Source organism: Gorilla gorilla, chromosome 3, assembly GCF_029281585.2.
Source record: "Gorilla gorilla gorilla isolate KB3781 chromosome 3, NHGRI_mGorGor1-v2.1_pri, whole genome shotgun sequence".
Lineage (NCBI taxonomy): Eukaryota > Metazoa > Chordata > Mammalia > Primates > Hominidae > Gorilla > Gorilla gorilla.
Window position 1 is genome coordinate 73,448,302 of NC_073227.2, and position 27,975 is coordinate 73,476,276.

General features: G+C 42.8%; 1 protein-coding gene across 1 annotated transcript in view; it reads left to right on the top strand.

Moving 5' to 3' along the window:
* The window catches only part of SCFD2 (sec1 family domain containing 2), a 511,769-nt gene that overhangs the window by 446,628 nt on the left and 37,166 nt on the right, over positions 1–27,975 (top strand). The window contains exon 6 of the mRNA XM_004038673.5: positions 15,280–15,425. Coding sequence (XP_004038721.1) covers positions 15,280–15,425 — 146 coding nt within the window. The remainder of the gene's footprint in view (positions 1–15,279; positions 15,426–27,975) is intronic.

Consider the following 27,975-nt stretch of genomic DNA (forward strand, 5'->3'; position numbering starts at 1 on the left):
TCATTTAGACAGCCATGAAAAAGGAAAGGAAGTCTGGGTGCGGTGGCTCACACCTGTAATCCCAGCACTTTGGGAGGATGAGGCAGGCGGATCATCTGAGGTCAGGAGTTTGAGACCAGCCTGAACAGCATGGAGAAACCCTGTCTCTACTAAAAATACAAAATCCGCTGGGCATGGTGGTGCATGCCTGTAATCCCAGCTACTTGGGAGGCTGAGGCAGGAGAATTGCTTGAACCTGGGAGGCGGAGGTTGTGGTGAGCCGAGATCATGCCATTGCACTCCAGCCTGGGCAACAAGAGGGAAACTCTGTCTCAAAAAAAAAAAGAAAAGAAAAAGAAAAGGATGAGATAGATATGTGTTGCTTCTCAGAAGTGGAATTTGTTTTGCATTGGGCAGGTCTATGAAAACCTACCCCAAAGTCTGAGGAAGCTGAGATGCCAAAGAAAGAGGCTGACATATCCAATTGCTTAGAAAGAAACATTTAATAGGGACTTTAAATGTTTAACAGAAGCCACGTCTGTGTATCAGACAGCGGTGAGACACAATGGTGGATCCCCATGCCATTAACTCCCAGACCCAGGGTTTACATACCGTAGGGGAGGGCTGGTTCGGAAGGTATATGTAGAACAATCAAAGTATTACAACATCAAGGATGTTTGACCTAAGGGCAGGATTTACAGTGAGTATGTGCTCTTACACAAGCAACAATCGATAAACTGGAAATCTTAGAGGTCTTCCTGGAACAGGTGTTGATCAGGAGCCAACGTGGTAGATTACCTTTCAAGGTGGAATTGCTTCAGCCTCCACACAGAATTTTGTTGTTGTTGTTGTTAATTAAACACTTAAATTATATGCTTATTTAAAAATCAAAACAAAAGCATATAAAGTGGAAAATAGAAATCTCTCATAATTCCTGACACAACAACACTTAACAGGCAATTGTTTCATTCAGCAACTATTTATTGAGCTCCTTCCATATGCCACGCACAAGCACTGTTTTGGGAAGTTCCAATTCATTGTAATTAAAGATCTTCTTTCCCGCTGGGCTTACATTCTACTGCTGTGCAATGCAACACAGTAACCACTAGCCACATGTGGCTATTTCGATTTAGTAAAATTAAATACAATTTAAAATTGAGATCCCCTGTCACACTGGCCACATTTCAAGTGCTCAGTGGCCATAAGTAGCTAGCGGCTACTGTATAGGACCACACAGGTATAGACTATTTTCATCATTGCAGAAAGTTCTATGGGACAATAATGTCCATTCATACTCTTCAGCAACCAACTCTTGTCGCTTAATCTAGCGTGGTCATCTTCTTTTATCAATAAATCAAACACATTGATTTGTATCCTCCTATTAGTGGATATTTAATTCCAGTTTTTCACTATTATAAATAATATTGCCATGAACTTCCTTGGAACTTATATCCTTGTGCATTTCTCCAACCTTTTTTAACATAAATTTTGCGAAGTGCAATCAGATAATACAGGTGATGTGCTGAAAACCCAGTAAGAGCTCAGTACATGCTGACTATGACTATGTGAAGCTTTGCAGAAGCCCCTGGAGGTGCATTTCTAGGAGCTGCAATTCCTAGAGGCTTCCTGCCTAAATTGGGCCCCAAGGCTTTTCACAACAAACAAACCAGACAGCCACAGCCTGCCTCTGGAAATGCAGAGCCCTGAAGCCACAGCCAACAATTTCCATAAAAATTTTTTCCAGAATAATTATGTGTTTTGAATCTAGCCACATGTTACATTTATTGACCACCTCCTGGATGCTTGACCCTACATGAGATGCCAAACTGGTTGCAGGCCTGAGACCTGTCTCATTTTATGAGCTCACAGTGAAACCATTGTGGCAACTTGGGGGGCAACACATGGCTGTTCATTAAGGCTGGTCCTGAACAATTTGCACATTTTTTTTCCCACCGGGAGAGAGGCAAGCACTTGATGCAGTAACGAAGGAGGTTGTATGCTAGTGTGGGAAAAGAGAACTTAAGTGTTACCAACTTGGCCCATCTAGGTTGATCATTTTTTCTTTCATTTTTTTCGGTCTTAGTCCACTTTGTGTTGCTATAGCAGAATATCACAGACTAGGTAAATTATAAACAATAGAAGTGTATGGTTCTGAAGACTGGAAATTCCATTTATGGTTCTGGAGACTGGAAATTCCAAAGGCATGTCACCAACATCTGGCAAGACCATCCCACAGCAGGAGAAAGCAAGCACACAAGACAGAGGCACTTAGCTTCAGACTTGCTTTATGACAACCTATTCCCATGATAATTAACCCACTCCGAGGGCTCCTCCCTCATGACCCATGAGGCCCCACCTCCCAATGTTGTTGCATTGGAGATTAAGTTTCTAACACATGAACTTTTGGGGGACACATTCAAGTCAAAGCAGGGCCCAAAAGAAATTCTAACTACTTTAGAGTTTTTATTTCTAAACTAACTCTCAAATCCCTTGCTCTTTCTGGGAAATGAGAAGCTAAGACCTTCTCAGCTGTCCGGTGCATATTCTGCCTTCAGATCATGGAGCCGGCTGTAGTTCACCAGTTCTTTAACTCTCCCCATCCCCATCCTGCAGAAGGAAAGAGCTACACTCTGAGCCCAAGCCCCACTCTCTCAAACCCATCCTACATGAACATGGTGGACATAGTAACTATGAAAACAGCTGTGGGCTTGAAATTGTCCCTGCACAGAAACAAGTGAAAGCCTAGAAGCCCTAAATCTTTGTGATAACTCAGTTTTGTTAAGAGTTTAAATCTCCCTGTAGACAATGTGATTCATCTTAGTTATCTCTGCCAGAGGCTGAAGGAAATGAGTGAGCATCTCCATGGGGGCCTAAGTCTGGACTGGGGTCGGGCCGGGTAAGGAGCACCTAGAAGGCTGCAGACAGCAGCCTCTGTACCCCAGCAGGAAGTCTAGCCCTGTCCTCAGGGTCAGGGAAACAGAGAGAGCTGCTGCTTCCTGTCCTACTTCTTCCAGATCCTAACCCTGCTTGCAGTGCTACTTGAATGTGCTTTGAGCCTAAGTGAATTTCAAGAGGGAGACATCTTTCTGTAAGCTTCCCTGATTTTTCTGCATTTGTTTCTGGAATCCACCTTCAAGGCCCAGCCTTGCCTCAGAAAGGGATGAGAAGAAGGGGAATATTTCTACCCTTCTCCTTCTCACCACGGCCTACTGGCAACCCTCTCTGGACTGTGTCCCAACTCTGAATCAAGCATGCCTAACCTACACACTAATTCATGCTGCCTCCAAAAGAAAATAGAGAAAAGTGATAGATAAGGGGCCTCATTTAGTGGGAGCTTAAATTTCTGGCATAGTGATGCTGGCTCGGTTCAATGGAGATTTACAACAACAGGTGCAGTGGAACCTTAGATTGGGGCAGAGAGTGATGTGTGTGTGTTTGGGGGAGGGGAGAAAGTGGGGGCCTCATTTGATCTGTCTGCTACTGGAAGAAAAATAAACTCAAATTGCCCTTCTCTTCTTCTAAGAAACAAAGGGATGAAAGGAACTTTAGGCCACTAAGCTTCTTTTATTCTTGCCTCTTTCTCAAATAGATCAGAAAATAATCCCATATTATTAACCACCTTGCCTTCCCCAAAAATATGAAACAAAAAACACTACTATTCCCCCGATACTTACAGAATCCTATAATACGGTCAGTGAGGCTGGACCTCAAAAAGCATAATGGAAAAAAAAGATTTTTAAAGAACTCTTCCAAGTGACAGTGAGAACAAGAGGTGGGGAAGGCAGACAGTAACTTGAAAGGCTTTTAAGTATGCCATGACTTGGTCTTCTGATTCCATCCTTTTCTACAAATGGACAATTAGCTGTGATAGAGGTTTGTGTAATTAGCAGACAAGTTAAACTCTGAATGAAGTATTCTTTGTAACCCAATAAGAAAAGCATTTTCCAGGGACGCATCACAGCCAGAAGTGTCACCATATGACTCCCACACTGTACTCCAATTTTATTGGCATTTCTAAAATAAAGTATAACGTTATCTCTTTAAACAAATCACCATGTGAGGTGGGCCTTTGGCACTGTTTTTTAAACCAGCAACCAGACTGGTCTTGGGCTAAGATTCAGAAAAGAGCAGAAATAGTGTACCTGATGTCATCCTTCACAGCTTCCTTCTTGGCCTGCACCTCCAGGAAGCCTTCCAGGTGGTCTTCTTGGGGGAGCCCTGGGGCCTCTGCTGCAGCTGCATCAGGTAGAATCCCCGTCCCACACATACAGCCACATATCTTCGTGATGAAATACAGGGGGAGACAGCGTGGAGGGTAAGAAGGTACGGGACTTGTTGCAGGAAGTGGCACATCAGATATGCTTCCTGGAGGGCAGGAGGGATCAGCCTCCATCAGGTCTCTAAAGGACCATCCACAGAAGATGCATCTGGGCTTCCATGTCACTCTCTCTGAGATGCTGGACTGGCCCATTCATTCTGAAACTATACACTGGGGGAATACTATTTCCTGCAAAAATCAAATTATGGCAGTCTTTTCTCAACTCAAAGAAAAATAAAGTAAGCAGATTAAAATTTCCTCACTGTAAGTTTTCATCTGTTCTGTGTTTTCTTAACTTTGTTGCTGCTTCATCTTTTGCAGCACCCTGCACTCCCCACCCGGTGGTGGAGGGGGGTGGTGGGAAACAAGAAGTAAGCAAATATTAACAGGAAAACTGCCAGCTGTGCTTAACTTGTGGGCATGTTGTGATAACTCTTTTGTGTACCTTGTTTTCTCCTAGTTCAGAAGACGAAAGCAGTGGTAATAATGTCATAGTGTTCTTCTATCAGGTGCAGCATAGCTCCCCAGGCTCTACCACCCAACAGCTTTTGAAAACAACCAGCTCCAAGTAGTCTCTCAAGTCAGCTCTGAGAGTCCAGCAAACCATTTTGAGCTATTCAGAACCACCAGAAATGTCAACACACTTTGAAAGGGGACTTATTATAGTGAAAATGGCAAGTTTGTAATTCAGTAGAATTAATTCAATGGAATAAAAACAATCCACCTTTTAGGAAGCACTTCTAGTGAGATATGCCTGTTTGAGAACTTGGCTGTGATTCCTAGTAGGAGCCTGTGTGCTGCCTTCCTTGGGAATGGGAAGATTTGTGAACCTGAGCCTGGCGTACGTAAGTGGCTGTATACAGGCATTTCCCCCACTTACAGTAGGTTTAATTGCGGAAAAAGGTCCCAAAGTCGAAACGCTGTGAGAGATCTGATTTTCCCATGGTGACAATAGAACATCAGGGTAACTGATCAAAAATCTGATGCCTACCTTTTAAAAGAAATAACCTCAAACATTGTATTTCAGTTACTCTGAATGCTGAACTTCAGAATCTCTTTGTCTACAGTGTATTTAGTTTGATTTAATAGACAACCTAATGACCAACATATGAAATTGTATGAATTACTGTGATACAGTATCATGATATTTTTATAGTTCTCCACACTTCCCTTATTTAACACATAAAACCTTAAGATAAACTGTTAGTTTACAGTTATGGCAGTCAGAAGAGAGCCATTTTAGAGAGATTTTTCGCATAGGCAGCTTAGAGAAAATTTTTAGAAATAGTTGGGGTTATTTCATTGTTTTCATGATGATCTAGGATCGTCTATTTTTCTACCTCCTTGATGGTTCCCATTTGTCAATTTTTGCTTTCATTGTAATTGCTTTTGATATTTTTGTCATGAAATCTTTGCCCGTGCTTATGTCCTGAATGGTATTGCCTAGATTTTCTCCTAGTGTTTCTCCTAGTTTTAGGTTTTACATTTAAGTATTTAATCCATCTTGAGTTAATTTTCATATAAGGCATAAGGAAGGGTTCCAGTTTCAATTTTCTGCATATGGCTAGCCAGTTTTCCCAGCACCATTTATTAAATAGGGAATCCTTTCCCTATTGCTTGTTTTTGACAGGTTTGTCAAATTTGGATCAGATGGTTTTAGATGTGTGGTCTTATTTCTGAGATCTCTATTGTGTTCCATTGGTCTATGTGTCTGTTTTTGTACCAGTACCATGCTGTTTTGGTTACTGTAGTCTTGTAGTATAGTTTGAAGTCAGGTAGTGTGATGCCTCCAGCTTTGTTCTTTTGCTTAGTATCATCTTGGCTCTACAGGCTCTTTTTTGTTTCCATATGAATTTTAAAGTAGTTTCTTCTAATTCTGTGAAGAATGTCAATGGTAGTTTAATGGAAATAGCAGTGAATCTATAAATTACTTTGGAATATATGGCCATTTTTACAATATTGATTCTATCCACCAGCATGGAATGTTTTTCCATTTGTTTGTGTCCTCTCTTATCTCCTTAAGCAGTGGTTTGCAGTTCTCCCTGAAGAGGTCCAGCGCATCCCTTGTAAGTTGGATTCCTAGGTATTTTATTCTTTTTGTAGCAATGCTTCCTGGAGCAGTACAGATATTCAGGATCAAAGGGCTGCTTGTCCCAGTGCCTGCATCCCTAACAGGATTCCCGCTTTCTGGGCCTCTCTGGCAACTTTGCACCCTGCCAGGCAAACTTACCTTTAAGACTGTGCAAGTTCTGAAGCGTATTCCTGATGGTTTTCCTTCCTTCAGGTTTCCCACCATGTGATTTCTCACAAAAAGCCTCAGAATTCTAGCTGGGCAGCCACTTGCAACCATGTCACATTCTCTCCTGAATGTACAAGTCTTTCCATGTCCATCACACATCCCAAACCTGCCTAATAATAATAGATTTCAGCTGACATTTTTTCCTCTAATCAGCTGTTTTAAAAAGCTGAATTTGCTGGAGGCTTTAGAAAGTAGTGCAACTGGTTTTTGTTTTGTTATATTTTTAAGATAATAGCTGATACATATAAAAATTACATGATCTGTGTGGTATTAAACATACTTATATAACAAACACCCATGAATCCACCACCCTATCCTGGCACTTTGCTTACCTACCTCCAGATGAATCTGCCTTCCTCACCCATCCTTCTCTTTAAAACAGAGAAGGAGAATGATAAACACAAACTTCAGAGTTTTTGTCATATATGTGTGTATACCTAAACCACGTATAGTTTAGTTTTGCTTGTTAAATAGACAAGCAGAATTTATCAGCCAATTGAGGTTGGTCTTCTCAAGTAGCCTTTTTGGAAGTTTATCCACTTACCCATGTAGGCTGCAATTGCTCAAAACCATCTGGGAGCTCTTTGTTTGAAATTTCATGCAGAAACAGTTTATCAGCCGCTCAAGAAAATCAGTGCTGCTGCTTCATGTCATTTTTTGGTCTGATTTAACTATTTTTTTCTATAACCTCTCTATTTTCCCCATTCACCTATTTAAAAACTATATAGTGAGTGTCTTCTGTGAGCTAAGCACTGTGCTAGGCATGCAAGGCGAGTCCAGAGTCTCTGCTCCCACTGGAGCATGTCCTCACGCCTCCTCTTACCTGTCTTCCTTTGTCATTTGAGCAATAACTATAGGCTGCAGACTGCAATAACAATAGGAGCAATAACTATAGGCTGAGAGACTCCAAGACACCAAGCAGGATTCAGTGCACCAACAGTCATGGGATCAGCATAGTCTGGGAGCCGGAAGGGAGACTTCTGGGAGGACTTCAAGAAGGAGTCCCCCCTTCGTGCATGCCTATTTGTCTTTGGCCTTTTGTGACCTCACCTAGATAGTTATAGCTCTAATTTTGTTAGTCTGCCTTCCTCACTAATCCAGGCACCTTTATATCATTACCTCCACACCTGCTGAAGTGCCCTGCTGTGTGATACATAGCTCAAGAACTCTAATATGAAAGGGGAAATTGTCCCTATAAAACCTGATGTCTGACAACCTAGATTATAATTTTCTTGAGACAGAATCTCACTCTGTCACCCAGGCTAGAGGACAGTGGTGATCATAGCTCACTGTAGCCTTGAACTCCTGGGCTGAAGTGATCCTCTCACCTCAGCCTCCCAAGCAGCTGAGACTACAGGTATGCACCACCACACTGGCTATTTTTTTAAATTTTTTTGTAGAGACAGAGTCTTGCTATGTTGCCCAGGCTGGTCTCAAACTCCTAGCCTCAAGTGATCCTCCCACCTCGGTCTCCCAAAGTTCTGAGATTACAGGCATGAACCACTGCACCTAGCCTATAATTTTTTTATGTTAGATCTTAAAGTCACATTAGGTTATTAAACATGAAATTGATGACAGATACAAGTGCCTGGGTAGCATAAATATAAAACCTCAGAAATATGTGCTTATATATTGTTTTGATTTATGTAAAATATAGTAATACATCTAATAAATATGTGTATATATAATAGATATAATTTATGTATTCTAAACCAGCCTCCACCTGACCCAGTCACCAGAATCACTCACACTTCACAATCCTTTTATAAAATAGGACTAATGCCAAAACCCTGACCAATCACAGTTCTAAAGCTATTTCCACATCCTGTGCACACCTGCTCTTCCCAGCTGAGTTGTGTGTTTCTGAAAGTCAACTGTGTTTCTTCTCAAACCTGTGTGTGCCAGTTGTACTTGTTACTAAGTTGCAAGATTTAATTAAATGTTCTCACATACTGATGAAGTATGAACTCAAAAAGAAAATTGTCTCAGTGAAAACCAAATTGGATGTTTTTGAAAGACTCAGTAAAAATGGGTCATTAATAAAAATGCTTTCGAATTAGGTGTGAACAAGGCAAATGTAAAAGATTGAAGAAAACAATTTAAAATCTAGAAGAATTCTGTTCTCAGATTGTGCTGCAGGTGTCTTTAACTTCTGGTTCCACTTTAAATGGGATTGCATGTGGTATGTCAGAAATCTTACATGGTAAATAATGTTTTTTAAAAAAGAACTCTAATCAGCAGACAATACTAAAAAAAAAAAAATTACCTTAGTCTGTCATCAAAGGATTAGTGAATGAAAACACATTTATATTTTAATTTAAAGATTACATATATGAATATGTACTTATACATATGGAGGTGTGGATAGAATAATTTAGAAATGTTTGCAAGAGAGAGATTGATTTTCCATGATCCCCATCTTTTAATGACTTTTCCAATCACACATCAGTCCAAGCATATTTGGAAAGAGGGCTTCTATTGTTGTTTATTTGCCTTATGCACTTCCCGGGACTGTCCTATTCAAGAGGGGTTTTATACAGTCAGCGTCACTAGAAAATTTCAGATATGATGCCACTTGCTAAGGTTTATTTGATTTTTACTTCATTTAGTTTTGTTTTCATTTGCCAAACATTTATTGAAAGCCATGAGAAAAGACTCCATTTTAAAAACAATCATTTGAAAAGAGAGAAAAGGCGTTGTCAGACTGCTGGATGGATGGGGGAGGTCGTGACCCCCAGTGCTCTGCCCTCTCTGGCTGTGTCACACCCCCTAGCCAACCCTTTCTCTAACTGCCCCAGGAGCCCATGGAGGTGGCCCCTGCTGCGCTGGGGCTTGCTGAGAGGCAGGCAGGCAGGCAGGCAGGAGTGCAAACTAGAAAGTGGGCCTGAGGTTCTCAAACTCAGGCCAGTAGAAAAATGAGACCAGTCTTAGACCAGATGAGAAAATAGCCTCTTGACCAGGGTTAAAGTATATTTTTTGACCCTGGCTTTTCCCAAACAGATGTGAGGGGCCTGAGTGGCCTTTAGAACTGTGCAGATAATGATATCAGTAAATAGGGAGACTTTTCAAATCCTACTCTAGCTATGCCCTCCTACTCCCAGCTTATCAAGCCACACGTGCATGATTTTTGCTTGACCTGCATAAATGCATATGTGTACAGGCGTGCACGCGTGCGTGTGTGTGTGTGTGTTTGTGTGTTTGAAGGCCTCAGGTAAGGGCTACTTCAGCTCGAATCCAGACTGAAGAACCCTTCCGATGAAAGATGTTTTATTTTTCTAAATACCTAAGTAATGAACCCAAACTTATGGAAACCAGGTTCTTATGAAAAGGTCCCCCAAGCACCAGCAAGCTTCAAGACTGTTTCCTGAGAGAACCAAACAGAAGAGAACTAGGTAGACTGGAGTAAGGAGTAGAGCTTCATTTCAGCCATCCCAGAAGGATCATTAAGCTTTTCTGTTTTCTCTGCATTTTAATTATGTTGGGGCTGGAAATGGACCCACACTGTGGGTCCCTGCGGTGTACAGAGCTATGGAAACCATTCCTCTCACTCTGCTGAAGGAAAGGGGCTTCAGTAAATGGAGAAGAGTGAGGGGGGAATAGAGGAAGTGTAGGTGCTGACACAGGAGCCCTATTTTGTTGATCTGAGGGGTAACTAGACCCCTGCCCAGGAGGTCCTCAAGCCCTCTAGAGAAAGAAATTACAGAGGCATGAGTCATCCCCCGGTTATGGAAGAACATAGGGCACCCTAGGGGTTTGAGAGCCTCCCCTATCAAGAAGTGGGCAACTGAAGTACACAGACTGTGCTTGGCTAAAGGTTACAATCAGCTTCTGGTTTATTATCTGTTTAACTAAGTGGATTAAATGAGAATTGACTGGAATTGGACACTTAAAGTTTCCTTACAAAAGGCTGTTATCTCATAAGCTGGCTTAATGGAACAGCCTGTCAGGGGCTTATTAGAAGTAACTGAATACAGCACCTTACAGAGCAGAGATTCAAAGGAGGCTGTGTGACCAGGCCCGGGATGCCTCACACCTCGTATGGCCAAAAAAGAAGGATCTAAAGTCTAGCTACAAACCACACTGTTAGCATCTAACCTAGAGACGGGCCCAGGTCTTCCCAAAAAGAAAGGTACTTGCAACTCCCTCCATTTTAGCATCTCTTTGGTTTAAATGTGAATTAAGTGTTTTGTTGATCATATATATATATATATATATATATATGGCTTTAGCAGATATGAAATAGCACATATAGTACATATATGTAAAATAGCACATATAGCATACATATATATATATATATACACATGTGGCCTTAGCAGATATGAAAGGCAGCAGAATGTAGTGTTTAACAGGACCAACTTTGGAGTTAGACTGTAAGGGTTTGAATCTTAGCTTTACCATGTACTGATTGAGTGAGTTTGTGTTACTTAACTTCTCTGTGGCTCAGTTTCTCCATCTGGAAAATGAGAATGATAATAGTACCTAGCACATTAGGTGTCTATGGAGATTAAATGAGCTATTATGTATAAACTTCTTAGAATAGTTTCTAGCATAGTGTGAGCAACTGGCGCTTATATACTACTATTATCACAGAAAATAATTCACCCCGTTTAACAGCTTTTGTACCCATATTCCATCTTATCTATCAATTCAGCATATATTTGGAATGAGCTGCATTCACAGATGAGATTTGGAATTGTGGGAGGCAGCATACATGGAGAAGTTCAGGTCTGCAATCAGGGATATTTGAACCCTGGCTCTGCTGGGAATAGTGATGTGATCTTGCATACGTCATTTATCCTGACTGATCCATATTTCTAAAGGGTGTGTGTGTGTGTAACTTTCATTATAGGGTTTGGGAAAATAAATGTAAATCCTTCTTTTGGTGAGGATTGATGTGATTATGAAAAATGCCTAAAGACTGATAAAAATGAGTCACCTTTGGCCCAGTATCCCTAAAACGTATATATCATAGAACTTTGAGGATGACAGACAAATTGGAGAGGGTTAATGGTTTGGATAGAAATTGCCCATGTACAGTTGGCTTGAAAAATAGACGTAATCAACTATTTTTCAGCAAGGTTGACTATATTTGTGAATTTAGGACTTTGCATTTTCCGTCCAGCAGTTTCTTTAACAGTCTTATTTTTCTGTTGGGTTCATTTGAGTTCAATTTACCAGTAGTAACCTGTAAACACTTATATCAGACAACCTGCTCCACAGTAGACCTAAATCCCTGCAATTACACAGCCTATGATTAATTAATGTCAATGTATAATCCACAATTTTCATGTATAATCTAGGATTTTAAGTAAATACTGTATAATCTAGTAGATGATTCTATTCCACCCAGCCTAATGAATGAATATCATACTTCTTATATTCCAAAAAATTGCAAGAGACCATATGGAAAATGGATGACTCTTTCTGTTCTATAGAAAATGAATTACTTTAAATAAAAAAATTAGTCTGTTTAGCTGGATTGGCTTTTAGAGGAACTGAAAGACTTTGCATGATATTAGAACTAGTAACTTTTTTTCTCCTTGTTTTTGTGCCTTTTTAAATTTGAAAAGGTAGTACATAGTACTCAACTCCTAGATATAATTGATTCAGTTTCTCACATCTTAAATGGCTGAGCCTAGGGGTTGAAGGAAAGAAGCCACATGTTGAGTGAGAAGCCATAACCTCCCAGGGTTTCTTCTGGCTGGTGATTGTCTAAAGCACAAGCCAGTGTATTTCAGCTGAAGTGTGATGCCAACAGCAAGCACGCTGTGATACCAATCCATGCTCTGTACCTGTGGCTCTAAACTTGCCTTGGTTATGAACTCTTTTAGAATCAAGAGGGAATTATAGACATGCTCCCCATAAAACTACACATTTTCTTCTTTCCTCAAAGCTTGGCATAGAATTCCAGGAAGTTCCCACGAACTTCCTGAATCCCTTCATTCATCCCTTACCCCCCAATCCCCTGCAGTCTATGAATCCCATGTGTGTAGGGTCCACTGTTGTGAGGGGGCATTTTCTCACTGAACTTGACCACACATTTATTTATTTATTTATTTATTTATTTATTTATTTGAGATGCAGTCTCACTGTGTCACCCATGCTGGAGTGCTGTGGCACGATCTCAGCTCACTGCAACCTCCAACTCCCGGGCTCAAGCAATTCTCATTCCTCAGCTTCCCAAGTAGCTTGGATTATAAGCGGCCTGCCACCATGCCCAGCTAATTTTAGTATTTTTTGTAGAGACAGGGTTTCACCATGTTGGCCAGGCTGGTCTCGAACTCCTGACCTCAAGTGATCCACCTGCCCCTGCCTTCCAAAGTGCTAGGATTACAGGTGTGAGCCACCATGTCCAGCCTGATTTTTTTTTAATGGCAATGGGTTGGACATTTCTGGAAACCAGGAGATGAAGAGTAATCAGAGGCTTTTGCCCATCCTTTAAGAGTTATTACATACAATGTCACACAGTGACTGAGAGTACAAGCTTAGCTTCTCACATGCCACCTCGCTGTGTCTGATGCAGCTGGATTCTTTTGGATGCTTCTGTGTATGTTAGATTCATTCCATTTTAGTTTAAGCTTGTTTGAATCTACCTCTACTCCCTAAAAACTATTTCTTTTCAACACGTGTATCCTCACTTTACATCTACTAGGATAGCTGTAATTAAGAAGATAGCTAATAATAAGCATTGGTTAGGATATAGAGAAATTGAAACCCTCTTACACTGCTGGTGGGAATGTAAAATAGTGCAATCAGTTTGGAAAACAGCTTAGCACTTCCTCAAAAGGTTAAACACAAAGTTACCATATGACCAGCTGTTCTACTCCTAGGTATATACCTAAGAGAAATGAAAATGTATGTCCACACAAAAACATGTACATGTAAAACTAGCAGCATTACTCATGATAACCAAAAGGCAAAAACAACCCAAATGTCCATTAACCAATAAGTCGATATATAAAATATACTATTTCCACATTCCATATACATGAATATTCTATATACAATGAAATATTAGTAGGCAATAAGAAATGAAGTACTAATGCTACAACTTGGATGAACCCTGAAAACATTACGGTAAGTGAAAGAAGCCAGTCACAAAAGACTACATGTTCTGTCATTCTGTTTGTATGAAATGTCCAGAATAGGTAAATCCATAGAGACAAAGCACATTAGGGATTGCCAGGGGCTGGAGGGGGCAGAAATCGGGGGTGACTGCTAACAGGTATGGGATTTCTTGTTGGGGTGACACAGTGTTCTAAAATTGTGGTGGTGATGATGGTTGTTAAACTCAGAATATGCTAAAAACTTTGAATTTTATACTTTAAATGGGTAACCATATAGTATATGAATTATATCTCAACAAAGCCGTTACTAAAAACATAAAGCCAGACCTGTCTTCAAATCACTACTATCTTGAGACAAGGATGTGGGTGCGAATACTGAATTTGGAAAGATATCCCAAAGCACAGTCAGGAGGTAGGGAGGTGAGACGGGGGAGGAAGGAAAGCCACTAATGGGGGTATTAATGGGTGAATTGATGTTGTGGGCAGTGGGGGCTTCATCCTTCTGGGGCCCCTCAGAAAGGCTGTGCAGACCACAACTCAGAATTACTCCTCCACGGGAAGAGAAAATGGGATTATTTCTATGAGTGTTGACTCCCCAGCACTCCCAGTCTGCCCCATACACAAGCCAAACATGCTTCTACATCAGAGAAAGCCCTTAGACAAGAAGACGCAGAGGCAGAGAGAGACAGACAGACAGACTAACTGCCTGACATGCAGGTACTGAGGTAGGAAGCAGTCGGAATACACAGAAACTTTACCACTCTCGCAGGGGACACCCAGGGTGACCGAGTGGGTATGGGCAGGGCCTTGGCAATCCTTGACACAGGGGTGTTACTTAACCTGCACCTCAGTCCCCTTATACTTAAAATGGTGAAGACAATAGTTCCTGCCTCATACGGATGATGTGACGATTAATGAGTTAATGTAGCTGATGTATTTGGGAGAGGTAAGAAGACATATTTTTAATCTTTTCCTATTTTTTTAACTTATCCATGATCATGTCTCCTCTGAATGAGCTTCTAACAAAACAGAGAATATGTTCTTCTGAGTTTGAAAAAGAAACAGAAGGTTGCAGAAAACCGTCTTCTTGTTAAGTCCCCCTGTGTTTGATCAGCTTTGAATGGCAGCCCTCTGAAATGTGCCATGTGCTTTGTTAGTGCATTAGACAGGATCTTTCTCATTCTTGCTGTCCTGCTTTATGGAAACTATTGGTGGGATTCAAGCAAGCGAGTTTGATCATAACAGTCTCTCGTATTTTCCTGTGTCTCCTCATATTTTCCCAAAGTTGTGTTCCGAGGATTATGGGCCCTAGGAGCTTGCTTTCTGTGAAATGTCTGCAGTCTAGGGATGGAAGCCAGTGGCTGCAATCCCAGGCAGTTTTGAGTTCCACTTCTGTCAAAGGCATTTATACTCAATTTGCTTCATTGCTCATGGACGATTGAAACAGCCCAGTTGGTAAACAGCCAGAGGAAAACAGGGTAAAAAATAGCAGTAACAATAATAATAATAATAAAGAAAAAAAAACCTCCCAACTACATTACATCGAGCTCAAGCTGTCATGATGAAAACTTAAAGATTTACTCACTCAAGAAAATATCTCTGGATTTTTTCAGACTGGGACTCTTCAATTAACCTGACATTTCACAAATCCAAAATTGCCGTGGATGAACTCTTTAATTCACTTCGGGATATTGCTGGAGCTCGGAGTCTCCTGAAACAGTTTAAGTCTGTATATGTTCCTGGAAATCATACCCACCAGGCAAGTATATACATTTTAAAGTAACCTTCTAATCTGTTGTACTTCTAGGATTCAGAGTCTATAGAAGAAAAAGTTCCTTTTTAACCTCCCCAAAATCAAAGGTTTGTTCTAGATGATCTCCAAGTTCTCTTTTAGTTCAGAGTTTTGGGTCCCACGGAATCTGAAAGCCTCTCAATTCATTTATGCCCCAGGCTTGATATGGTGGGATGAGCACTGAGTTGGGAGTCAGCCATGGCTTTCTAACTGTGGGTCTGTCACAGACTGATTCTATAGCCTTCTGCAAGTCCCTTCTTTCCTCTGGGAGCCAATGACTACAGGTACCAAATGAGGGGCTGGCCTTAGAGGATTCCCAAGTTTCTGGATCTAACCAGTCCGTAAACATTTTGAATGAGCAGAATAATGAAAACACCTGATAATGTTACGACAAGGGAAAAAGTTTGTGATGAAAATATGTGTTATTTAAAATTCCTCCACTGCTTTCAAAGGAGGGCAGGAGGACCTAAGAAGAATGTTTTTTGACCATTGAGTAAGGAGATGGTATCAAGATTAAGGTGTAATTGCTGTGTAAAAACTCAGAGGGGGAAAGTACATAGAAAGACCCAAAGGGCCTCGGCCTCTCCCTCTCCCTCTCCCTCTCCCCTTTCCACGGTCTCCCTCTCCCTCTCCCCTTTCCACGGTCTCCCTCTCATGCCGAGCCAAAGCTGGACTGTGCTGCTGCCATCTCGGCTCACTGCAACCTCCCTGCCTGATTCTCCTGCCTCAGCCTGCCGAGTGCCTGCGATTGCAGGCGCCCGCCGCCACGCCTGACTGGTTTTCGAATTTTTTTGGTGGAGACGGGGTTTCGCTGTGTTCGCCGGGCTGGTCTCCAGCTCCTAACCGCGAGTGATCCGCCAGCCTCGGCCTCCCGAGGTGCCGGGATTGCAGACGGAGTCTCGTTCACTCAGTGCTCAATGGCGCCCAGGCTGGAGTGCAGTGGCGTGATCTCGGCTCGCTACAACCTCCACCTCCCAGCCGCCTGCCTTGGCCCCCCAGAGTGCGGAGATTGCAGCCTCTGCCCGGCTGCCACCCCGTCTGGGAAGTGAGGAGCGTCTCTGCCTGGCCACCTATCGTCTGGGATGTGAGGAGCCCCTCTGCCTGGCTGCCCAGTCTGGAAAGTGAGGAGCGTCTTTGCCCCGCCGCCATCCCACCTGGGAAGTGAGGAGCGCCTCTTCCCGGCCGCCATCCCATCTAGGAAGTGAGGAGCGTCTCTGCCCGGCCGCCCATCGTCTGAGATGTGGGGAGCGCCTCTGCCCCGCCGCCCCATCTGGGATGTGAGGAGCGCCTCGGCGGGGCCGCGACCCCGTCTGGGAGGTGAGGAGCGTCTCTGCCCGGCCGCCCCGTCTGAGAAGTGAGGAGCCCCTCCGCCCGGCTGCCACCCCGTCTGGGAAGTGAGGAGCATCTCCGCCAGGCAGCCACCCTGTCTGGGAGGGAGGTGGGGGGGGTCAGCCCCCCGCCGGGCCAGCCGCCCCGTCCGGGAGGGAGGTGGGGGGGTCAGGCCCCCGCCCGGCCAGCCGCCCCGTCCGGGAGGGATGTGGGGGGTTCAGCCCCCCGCCCGGCCAGCCGCCCCGTCCGGGAGGGAGGTGGGGGAGTCAGCCCCCTGCCCGGCCAGCCACCCCGTCTGGGAGGTGAGGGGTGCCTCTGCCTGGCCGCCCCTACTGGGAAGTAAGGAGCCCCTCTGCCCGGCCAGCCGCCCCATCCGGGAGGGATGTGGGGGGTTCAGCCCCCCGCCCGGCCAGCCGCCCCATCTGGGAGGGAGGTGGGGGAGTCAGCCCCCCGCCCGGCCAGCCGCCCCGTCCGGGAGGGAGGTGGGGGGGTCAGCCCCCCGTCTGGACAGCCGTCCCGTCCGGGAGGGAGGTGGGGGGGGGGTCAGCCCCCCGCCCGGCCAGCCGCCCAGTCCGGGAGGTGAGGGGCGCCTCTGCCCTGCCGCCCCCACTGGGAAGTGAGGAGCCCCTCTGCCCGGCCACCACCCCATCTAGGAGGTGTACCCAACAGCTCATTGAGAAGGGGCCATGATGACAATGGCGGTTTTGTGGAATAGAAAAGGGGGCAAGGTGGGGAAAAGATTGAGAAATCGGAAGGTTGCTGTGTCTGTGTAGAAAGAAGTAGACATGGGAGACTTTTCATTTTGTTCTGTACTAAGAAAAATTCTTCTGCCTTGGGATCCTGTTGATCTATGACCTTACCCCCAACCCTGTGCTCTCTGAAACATGTGCTGTGTCCACTCAGGGTTAAATGGATTAAGGGCGGTGCAAGATGTGCTTTGTTAAACAGATGCTTGAAGGCAGCATGCTCGTTAAGAGCCATCACCACTCCCTAATCTCAAGTACCCAGGGACACAAACACTCTGCCTAGGAAAACCAGAGACCTTTGTTCACTTGTTTGTCTGCTGACCTTCTCTCCACTACTGTCCTATGACCCTGCCAAATCCCCCTCTGCGAGAAACACCCAAGAATGATCAATAAAAAATAAAATAAAATGAAAAAAAAAAAAAACCAGACAATTAAAAAAAAAAAAAAAAAAGAAAGACCCAAAGGGAAGCTTAAGGAATAAAGAAAGGTTAGAGCCACTGAGGCTGGGTAGTCTTTGTTGGACAAGCTAGGAGACAGAACTAAGGTTCCTGGTGGCCAAAGATGAGCTCTCAGGGAAGAACAAATGTTTCTGATGGAAAAGATGACTAAGTTTAACTGTGGGGAATCTTATTTATTTCTCCATAAAACCTTTAGTAAAATAAACTCTATTTGTTAAGGCTTTTTGGAGAGCTGAATGTGCTGTTAGTGGGGAGGAGTTCAGCTTCAGGGTGCTGACTCTTTAAGGGAGACTTGAGCTAATGTTACCCACTGCAGCTAGCACAATCCAGATTCTTCCTCCAGTATCCTGTATTTGTTTGGGAGCTGATACCTGAAGAGCACTTCTACATTGGATTTTTCCTTTGATTGCCACAAGTTATGCCAGGGAGGCATTATTATTCCAAGATCCAGGAAGGCCAAGTGACGTGCCACAGGCATGCAGATGGCCAGGGGCAGATGCCAGATCTTTGCTGCCAGCCCAAAACCTCCTCCCTGACTATAATATGGTTCTCATAGAGATTCTAGAAGTGTTGATTGGTGGTGCTGATGATCGTCTGAAATCACCTACCAAGATACTGAAGACATTAGAAACTGTCACTCTTCTTAGAAACATAAAGATTTTCACCCTTTACTCAAAGATCTGAGAATGCCACGGCGACAAAATACAGATAAAATCACTCAGATAATCATACGTAGTTTTGTCATTTTAAAAAATCAGCAATCTTAAATACTATAATGTGGACTAGTTCCAAAAGACATGCTAGAACTAGTGATATATGATGACATTGAGACCAAAAATGTCAAGAAGCAAGTGGCTGCTGTAGTTGGCAAAGAGAAAATAAACCACTAAATGAATGAGGTCTTTCCCATTTTATGTCATCTGGGTGACTGATTTGGCCAACTTCACGTAAACATGTATTAGCTATATATCTTGCGCGTGATAAGGACAATGATAGTTTCTTAGACCTTATCTCTCTGCTGCCAACACTGTCATTTCTCCAGCCCTCAGAACCCTGTCTTGCAGCCATGGCCTTTGGAAAATGGAGTTTCCCTTTGTTGCATATGTCCCCCCTTACAATAGTCAATAACATCAGCACACTCCCAGCAATCCTAAGTGTCAGTGAGTGGGAAGTGGAGTGGAGGTAGGGTAATGTGTGTACGTTGGGGAGATTAAATAAATAATGATACAGACACATGGTGAAATGCTGTGCAACCATTACAATGAATGGAATAGACCTAGATATGCTGAGCAGGGTGTGTGTCTGAATCCTTGGCCCAGGGTCCACTTCTTGGGGAGCTCAACTGGAACAGAGGTCCATAATCAATTGGGTGGCAGTGGGGGGACATGTAGGTCATTCTGTAAAGCATTATTCTATTTTTGTAAAAATAGAATAAAATAAATATTTCATAGGTATGTATATTTAATGTCTTTAAAATTTAGGAAAAATTTATAATGGTTACCTTATGGTGGATGGGTAGGATTGGATGAATAAGGAGAAACACTGATTTCTTGCTTTATTTTTACATATTCTATACACGTGACACTTTTTAATGGGATTATGGGTAATTTTTACCTCTGGGTTTTTCAGTGTTTTTCAAATTTAAAATATTTTTAAATTACAGATGTAAGCCTTGTGACAACAGGGATTTTTATGGGTTTTGTTCACTGCCATATCCCCAGTACCTAGAGTGGCATCTGTCACATAGTGGATGCTTAGTAAATATTTGTTAGGTGCATCTTAAGTACAATACATATATCTTTATTACAGATCAGGGGATTTATTGGGACACAAAATATGCATGCATAGGAAAGTACAAGTGTCCAGACTAGACTCAGAGTCCAGCTGCGTGTCCGGTTTAGAAAAATAGTCCTTGGCTAAACAATCTTCTGTTCATCTCATCTCCCAATTTGGTCCTCAGCCCTGTGGCTCCAGAAGAAATCTATGCTTTCTACCCAGCTCCATGCTGTCTCCAGACAGAATCTGATTGAGATGTCCTGGGCTCCCTGGCCACGTGGGAGAGTGCTAGCTGGCCTGGCCCTGGGTTCCTGTTCCAGGTCTGACCTATGCTGCATATTAGGATCTAGGCCTTGGGCCCCCACTGGCCCCACCTTCCCTCCCAGTGGTCCTCCGTCCTGCTGTGATGCGCATGCACTAAGTCTCAGAGCCACTCCTGTTTCCCTTGCTAGGACTAGAGGCACCTCTTATTTTCATCTTTACCCATTAACCCATTAGGAAAAGGTGTCAATCACAATTCAGATGCAGAAAGTAGACACCATCTAGTCACTTTAAGGAGAAGGTGTCCCAACTGCGTTACATCGAGCATATAAAATCTCTAGAGGGGTCAGAGGAGTGGGATCTGGACTAGACCTCCAGAAATAAATCCCAGAACATCACCACAGGCCTGGCCCTCCAGGGCAGCCAGGACCTTTTCACAGCCTGGAGAGTGGGGGCAATGGGGATCAAGAGGCAACCACAGAAGCTCTTGACTTAAAGAACATCTCACCAAGGCTGGAGACAGCGCCTGTCTTTGATCACCATGGTATCTGCATGGGCTAACTCAGTGTTTGCCACCTAGTGGGTGGGTAGATGGATGGCTAGATGGATCCTAGACTGTACATGTTATCTAGAATGGCATTTCTTACATTTTTAATTCTTAGTGAGAGAGAACTTAGCACAGAGGATAACAGAACAGATTTTCAAGCCATAGCATCGGGGTTCATAGCCCAACTGTCTCCTCTACTAACTGTGTGACCTTGGGCAAGCAACTTCACGTCTCTGTGCCTGGTTCCTACTCTGTAAGAAGGAGCTAATAATAGTCACTCTCTCATAAAAATGCTCTAATGATTTGGTGAATTAATACGTATAAAACTCTTAGAACATGCTGAGTGCAGTGGTTCACACCTGTAATCCCAGCTACGGGGGAGGCTGAGGTGAAAGAATAACTTAAGGCTAGGAATTCAAGACCAGCCTGGGAAACACAGCAAGACTCCATCTCTAAAAAAATTCTTAAATTTAAAAAAATTAGGTGGGTGTGGTGGCAGGCACCTGTAATCCCAGCTACTAGGGAGGCTAAGACAAAAGGATCACTTAAACCCAGGAGTTCTAGGCTGCAGTGAGCTATTATTTTGCTACTGTACTCTAGCCTGGGCAAGAGTGATACCCCTTCTCAAAAACAAAAAACAAAAAACTTCTTAGAATAGTATCTGACACCTAGACAGCACTATGTAAGCATTTGCTATCACAGCCATTGTAACAGTAAAGAACAAAAGAGGCCTTCCTTTGTCTTCTTTTGCAACATTTTATCTTTTCCTTTGTTAGGACATGGGCTACACAGAAAGGGTATCTTTCAAAAGCTGAGTGTCCTGTTAGCTGTGTATGGCAGAAGGTTTATTGCTGACACCCATTTGTTTTAAAAGGTTGTGTTTTTTGGTCGCTTCTGTTGACTGGAAACCTAAGCCCCCAACTGTGCCTGTGCAGAAAGTGTTTTTTCTGTTTTGTTTTATTTTGTTTTTGAGACAGAGTCTCACTCTGTCGCAGAAGCTGGAGTGCAGTGGCGCAATCTCAGCTCACTGCAACCTCTGCCTCCCAGGTTCAAGCGATTCTCATGCCTCAGCCTCCCAAATAGCTGGGACTACAGGTGCGCACCATCATGCCCAGCTACATTGTTTTTGTATTTTTAGTAGAGACAGGGTTTCGCCATGTTGGCGAGGCTGGTCTTGAACTCCTGACCTCAGGTGATCTGCCCACCTCGGCCTCCCAAAATGCTGGGATTACAGGCATGAGCTACTGCGCCCGGCCGCAGAAAGTCTTCTTACACTTCCGTTTCTTACTGCAAATGCTCAGTTTAGTGAGAGGCTTAATCTCCCCACTAAATGCCACAGTGTCTGATGCGATGCCATTCCTCAACTGCGACACCAGGAGGATATTAGGCAGATGTCTCAGGGCAGGGAGCTTATACGGGGCTTTCAGACAAAATACTGTATGGCTCTCGCGTGGCTTGCCTTGGCATGCATCTTGAAGACCAGGGCTGAGCTGCAGAAAACCTTCCACAGACACATAGTGTACTTTGTGCCTCTGGCATGTTGAACAAGAGCATTTCGAACCAGCAGTGCCTGAGGAGGCTTGATTCATCTTGTGCCCAGTGAAATATGGCTCTCTGAACAGGCTTTAGGCCTGGCCTCTTTTGTCAACAGTCCCCAGCCCTGGCCTCCAGTTGTTCTTTTCCAAGTGCTAAGTTCTATTCCTCCTCCTGATTCTTTCTAACAGAACTGCTAGCATCCTTTCTGAAGGAATCAGCATGGGGTAGGACTAAACTGAGGGCCAGGAAACTTGGCTCTGTCCTGAGTCTACTTCTAATTGGCTGTGTGAACTCAAGCAAACATGTTAATGTGTTTGGGCTTCACCTTCCTCATATTGAATTGAAGGGGCTATACTCAAATTTTTAAAAACTAATCTGCTTCTGGATTGAAGCCTGGGTGGGTGGATGGATGGATGGATGGATGAACAGACAGACAAATGAACCATTTTAAAATCTACAAATAAATTGTTTCCTTTAAGAAGATGAAAGGAGAAAAAACAGTCATCGTATAGCAAAAAATAAAAATAAATGAGCCACGGATTAGTCAAAGCCATGAGCAATTTTGAACAGATGTTTTTCTGTGCTGTCTTGGGTTGAAACAAAATGAATACCCTCCCAGTAAGCCTGGTTTTTCTGAGAGGCTGGTTGTTCAGAGTCAATTTTGCAGAAAAGGGAGAAGCAGACATCTTCACTATCAGAACTGAGGAGTCTCCAGCTACGCCAACAGTAACAGCAAAAACAAGGTCAGCAGCCCCAGCTGATGAAGATGTGACTGTGGCCACAACTGGGTTTTCTTGGAAACTGCTATCCTAAGTCATTTTTAAGGTGCACCAAATTCAAGATGTTGTAGTTACACTAGTTTCTCAAGATTGTATCTGACTTACTATATATTATGTCAGGAACTGCTGCTATACTCACTGCTTTTCCTGAAGAGCTAACATTCAAGTCAACAAAAGAATCTTCCAGACCCACCACACAGTATGTTCACCCCAAAAGAATAACCAGAGACATTGACACAGTATTTTAGTTATCATATTTTACTTAAATGTGGTATTTTTTTAAAGATTCATTTCTTGAAACTTCAGCTATTCCATGTGTATCAGCCATCAAGGGGTCTCTTCAAGCTCTACCAAGCTATCAGGCCAGCCTCATGAGGCTCTCATACAGGGCCACGATATGACCTTCATGGGCCCCTTTTTTTGTAAAAATAAAAAATAGTAAAAAGCATATGGTACAATTGCACTGGTGTAAAAATAAATATATCAATATTACATATGAAAACATCACTTTCACCTTAAAGTATTTTTTCTTCTGATTTAAAAAAATGTATTTTCTTGGGCCCTCAAAAGGAATGTGGGCCCAAGGCACTGTATGTTTGTATCTAACAAATAAGTCAGCTCTGTGGTCATGGCTCCCACTTGACACAAGTGTCCCCAAGACAGGAACGTAGCTCCCCATCAGGGGAGCATAAGGCATTTTTCTTCCTTGGAGTAGTCCCTATGACCATCCGTGAAGCTTGAAGCAGTCCACGCAGCTACTGAGGAGCTACTTGGACTGGTTTCAAGGTGACAGCTCAGGAGTGAGAGAGCTAGATTCACATGGGATGAATACACAAGTCCCCTGGCTTAAAAACCTCATATCCTGTAGGAGCTAATTTCTCTGTAAGAACTCCACAGACGTAGCTTCCAGCACTCCTCCAAGGAACAAGTCCAATTATTATTCAAGAATCATTATACTCAGAGAAGCCCAAAGCTCTGGCTTTCTATCAAATTTTTATAGTTCTTTCAGTTTAATGCAGTTTACCAACCAGCGGTCATTTTTGTCATAAGCAATCTTGCCTGGCTGCATAGTTTGACATTCTTCCTTTATCAGGTTTCCAGGGAAACAGAGATAAAAAGTTAACCAAAGGTTAAATTCTTATGCAGAAGGGAAAAGGGTTTAATAATCTTTTACCTACAACCTGCAGCTTGCCAGTTTTTAAGGAAATATTTACATTAATGTTCCAATCAAAACTTAACAATGTGTCTATGGCAGAGACCATCCTGTGTATTCCCAAAACTCTATTGCCTTTTCTTCTGGAGCAAACAGTTAGACTCCTTTTTCCAGGTTCCTTTGTAGAATTGTGACTAGTTATGGCCAATGAACTGTGGTGGAAGTGATACATATCACTTTAGGGCTGGACCCATAAAGTCTCTGGAAATCCTTCATACTCTCTCTCTCTCATTCATCATCTGCTGATGAGAGGTAAAGTCTTCAGTGTAGGATTCTAATGCTCTAGGGAATGGTGTAGCACAGTGGTGCCCAACTTTTTGTCACCAGGGACCTCTTTTGTGGAAGGCACCAGGCGGTGCAGGGTGGGGCGGTGTGGTTTCAGGATGATTCAAGCACATTGCATTTATTGTGCACTTTATTTCTATTATTACATTGTGATATATAATGAAATAATTATATAACTCACCATAATACGGAATCAGTGGGAGAGGTAAGCTTGTTTTCCTGAAACTAGACAGTCCTGTCTGTGGGTGATGGGAGACAGAGACAGTGACAGGCCATCAGACATTAGATTTTCATAGGAAGCATGCAACCTAGAACCCTCACATGCGCAGTTCACAATAGGGTTTGTGATCCTAGGAGAATCTAATGCCATCACTGATCTGACAGGAGGCGGAACTCAGGCGGTAATGCAAGTGGTGGGAAGCAACTGTAAATACTGATGAAGCTTCACTCATTCACTCACTGCTCACCTCCTGCTGTGTGGCCCGGTTCCTAACAGGCCACGAACCAGTAGCGGTCCATGGCCTGGGGTTGGGGATCCCTGGTGTAGCAGGAACCTGGGTCTCTGAATGATTGGGCAGGGCACAGATCTCCTATTGCCAACCCACATTGGATATCCAGAGATATGACCAGCAAGAAAAGGAAAGAACAAATTTTTCTGAGTTTTTAATTCCTCTCCCAATCTCCCAAAAAGGTGAACTGGCAGAGAGTGTTTGATTAGGAAAACTAAATTACTATGGTTTACCCTCTTAATATGGAGACAAACTATATGGCTAATCTCTCCTCTGGCCCTTCCTAGCATGCGAGAGAATCTTTGAGTAGGGCACCAGAGAAATCACATCTGTCTCCACTATCACCACCTTCTACAGGGTCCTTTGCTGAGAAGTGAGTCATTCCTGGCTGAGTAGAAAATTTCATGCAAGTCAGAGGGTTCCCATCTAAGAAGTCATTGCCAAGCAGTTCATTCTAACCAGATTTCAGTGACATGATTTATGGCACAAAATGGTCCAAACTAAGAGGCTGAGAGACAGAAACCAAAGGTTCTCCTCATTAAAAACTTAACTGGAAATTTTTTTTATTAAGAAGGCACAAGTACTGTTTCGTGCCTGAGAAAGTCTTTACCAAATTGTGCTCTCTGAATACACAATGTAATCCAGTTGTTCTGTACTTAGTTCTTTTAGTAGAAAATTTAGAGGGTTTTTTTTTCCCCATATTCCCATTCAAGTAGGAAAACCTATCAACTTCTCTATGAATTAATATTTACATCGTTTACTATGCTTTTGGTTACAATTAAAAATAGATAAAGAAAAAAGTTCTAAAAAGCTTAAACAAGAAAGGTATTTTTTTTTCTGCCTTTCTAGCCCCTGATCCTTGCCCCTCTCCTTTTTTCCCATTTTATGTCTTTTTTAAAAATCTTAATGCTTTTAGATAAAATATTAAACCAGAGTGTCCCTCTCATCCTCTACTACATTGTTTTAGTGGAATAAATGTATTTTAGAATAAATTTTTATAATGTTCATTATCTCATCTTTTCTGTTAATATCTGTACCTGTTTTTGTCAGTGTTCAAGATTTGTCATGTTTTGTTTTGTTTGTAGACTTAATCAGCTTCTGTTACTATTATAGCATTATGCATACTGATTGTTTACTAAATAAAATGCCACTTTGAGCTTGAAAAAAAAAGAAAGGTAATTTATTAAATCCTATGACTTAAAAGTCTAGAGGAAGGGCAGCTTCAAGTGGTGAGAGGCCATCGCCAGGGTGATGGTGGCAGGAATTGCAAATAAACAGGAGAAGCAAGTTCCTGCCTGTTCTTCCTAACTTCCGGTCTCCCTCTAGTGCCCCCTATCGGCAGAGTCTAACAGACCTAGCTGGCAAAGCACAAAAGTGGTTTTCAGAGTCTCAGCCCAGCATCACAGAACTGAGTCTAGAAGAGAGGGTTTGGAATTGAGAGACAATAGCTTGATGACTATCATATTTTCATAGAAAATGTTATTTCAAAATTGTTGTTATATGAAAAGATAATCAGAGAGAATGCAACCAAAAAAATGTAAGAAATGAATATCAAAGAGGTAGGTCAGGAAATTAATAAAAGCATTTATGTTCTTTTCCTGGATTATGTGATGTGTTTGCTGTTACTTTTCTGTATTTTAAATCATAGTTTCTTTTCTCCTGCTAAATAAATGTGCACCTACATACCTTAAAAAAATAAAAAACAAAAAAGATTTCCAACATTCCCAGTGTAGCACAGAACAATCACAAAGTCTCAAGAATGAAGAGGTTGAGAAAACAGCACTTCTAAAATCTCTGCTCACTACCCCCAAGGAGAACCCAGCTCAGCGAGCATTTTCTCCTGGATGTTTCATTCCCCAAAATTTAGTCAAAAGTGGAGCAAGGGAAAGAGAGAGAGTGATCCTAGTGTCCCTACTTACCCCAATCCCTCCATAACTCCTGCTTTCCCCTGTCTCCCAGTCTACACTGGGGTCACAGGACCCCTGAGAACAAATTCTATGACCCCAGGTACACTGTGCCTTGCACAGAGGAGGTACAGAGTATAGTGTTTTCGCTTAATTACAGAGCCACCTTTGTGCTGTGTATGATCTCTTTTTCAGAATCACTACTCTTCCTTTTTGTACAGTACATCTTATGGAGAATGACAATCTATTTTTTTTTTATGGGTTAAGGGGTTGCATTAGTCCGTTCTCATGCTGCTAATAAAGACATTCCCAAGACTGAGTAATTTATAAAGAAAAGAGGTTTAATTGACTCACAGTTCCACAGGGCTTGGGAGGCCTCAGGAAACTTACAATCATGGCAGAAGGGGAAGCAAACGTGCTCTTCTTCACAGCAGCATCAAGGATAAGTGCTGAGCAAAAGGGGGAAAAGCTGCTTGTAAAACCATCGGATCTCGTAAGAACTCTCCCACTGTCATGAGAACAGCATGAGTGTAACCGCCCCCATGACTAAACTACCTCCCACCAGGTCCCTCCTGCTGCATGTGGGGATTATGGGAGCTATAATTCAAGATGAGATTTGGGTAGGGACACAGCCAAACCATATCAGGGGTATATTTTCTTCTCTCTTAAATATGACAGCCTATGTGTATTTCTCTGTGATTCTGCTAATGAGTTTTAATAGACTAATAAAATAAATAACTGTAAGCTTCTGGAAGGAGGAAATGTCCTTTTATATCTTTATATTCCCTTCATACTTTCTATCAGAATTTCATTCAGTTACAAGTAACAGAGATCTGAAAAACAGTGGCTTAAATATACAAGGTTTTATAGTGACATGTAAAGTAGGTACTAATTTAGCCTGTCCATGTTATGGTGATAGTGGCTCTATAAGTCATCACTTACCAAGGTTTCTTCAGCTCTCTGCTTCACCATCTCTAAGGAATGTCCTGTCTTCCAAGATGGCTGCTGGAGCTCCAGGCTTCACTTCTACATTCCAGCCAGCAGAGCAGAGGAAAAGAGAAAAGCATATCCTTCCATTTTAAAAAGGAGACTTCTGAAATTCTCACATTACTCTATTTACATCTCATTGCCCAGACCTTAATTACATGGCTATACTCAGCTGCAAGGAAGGCTG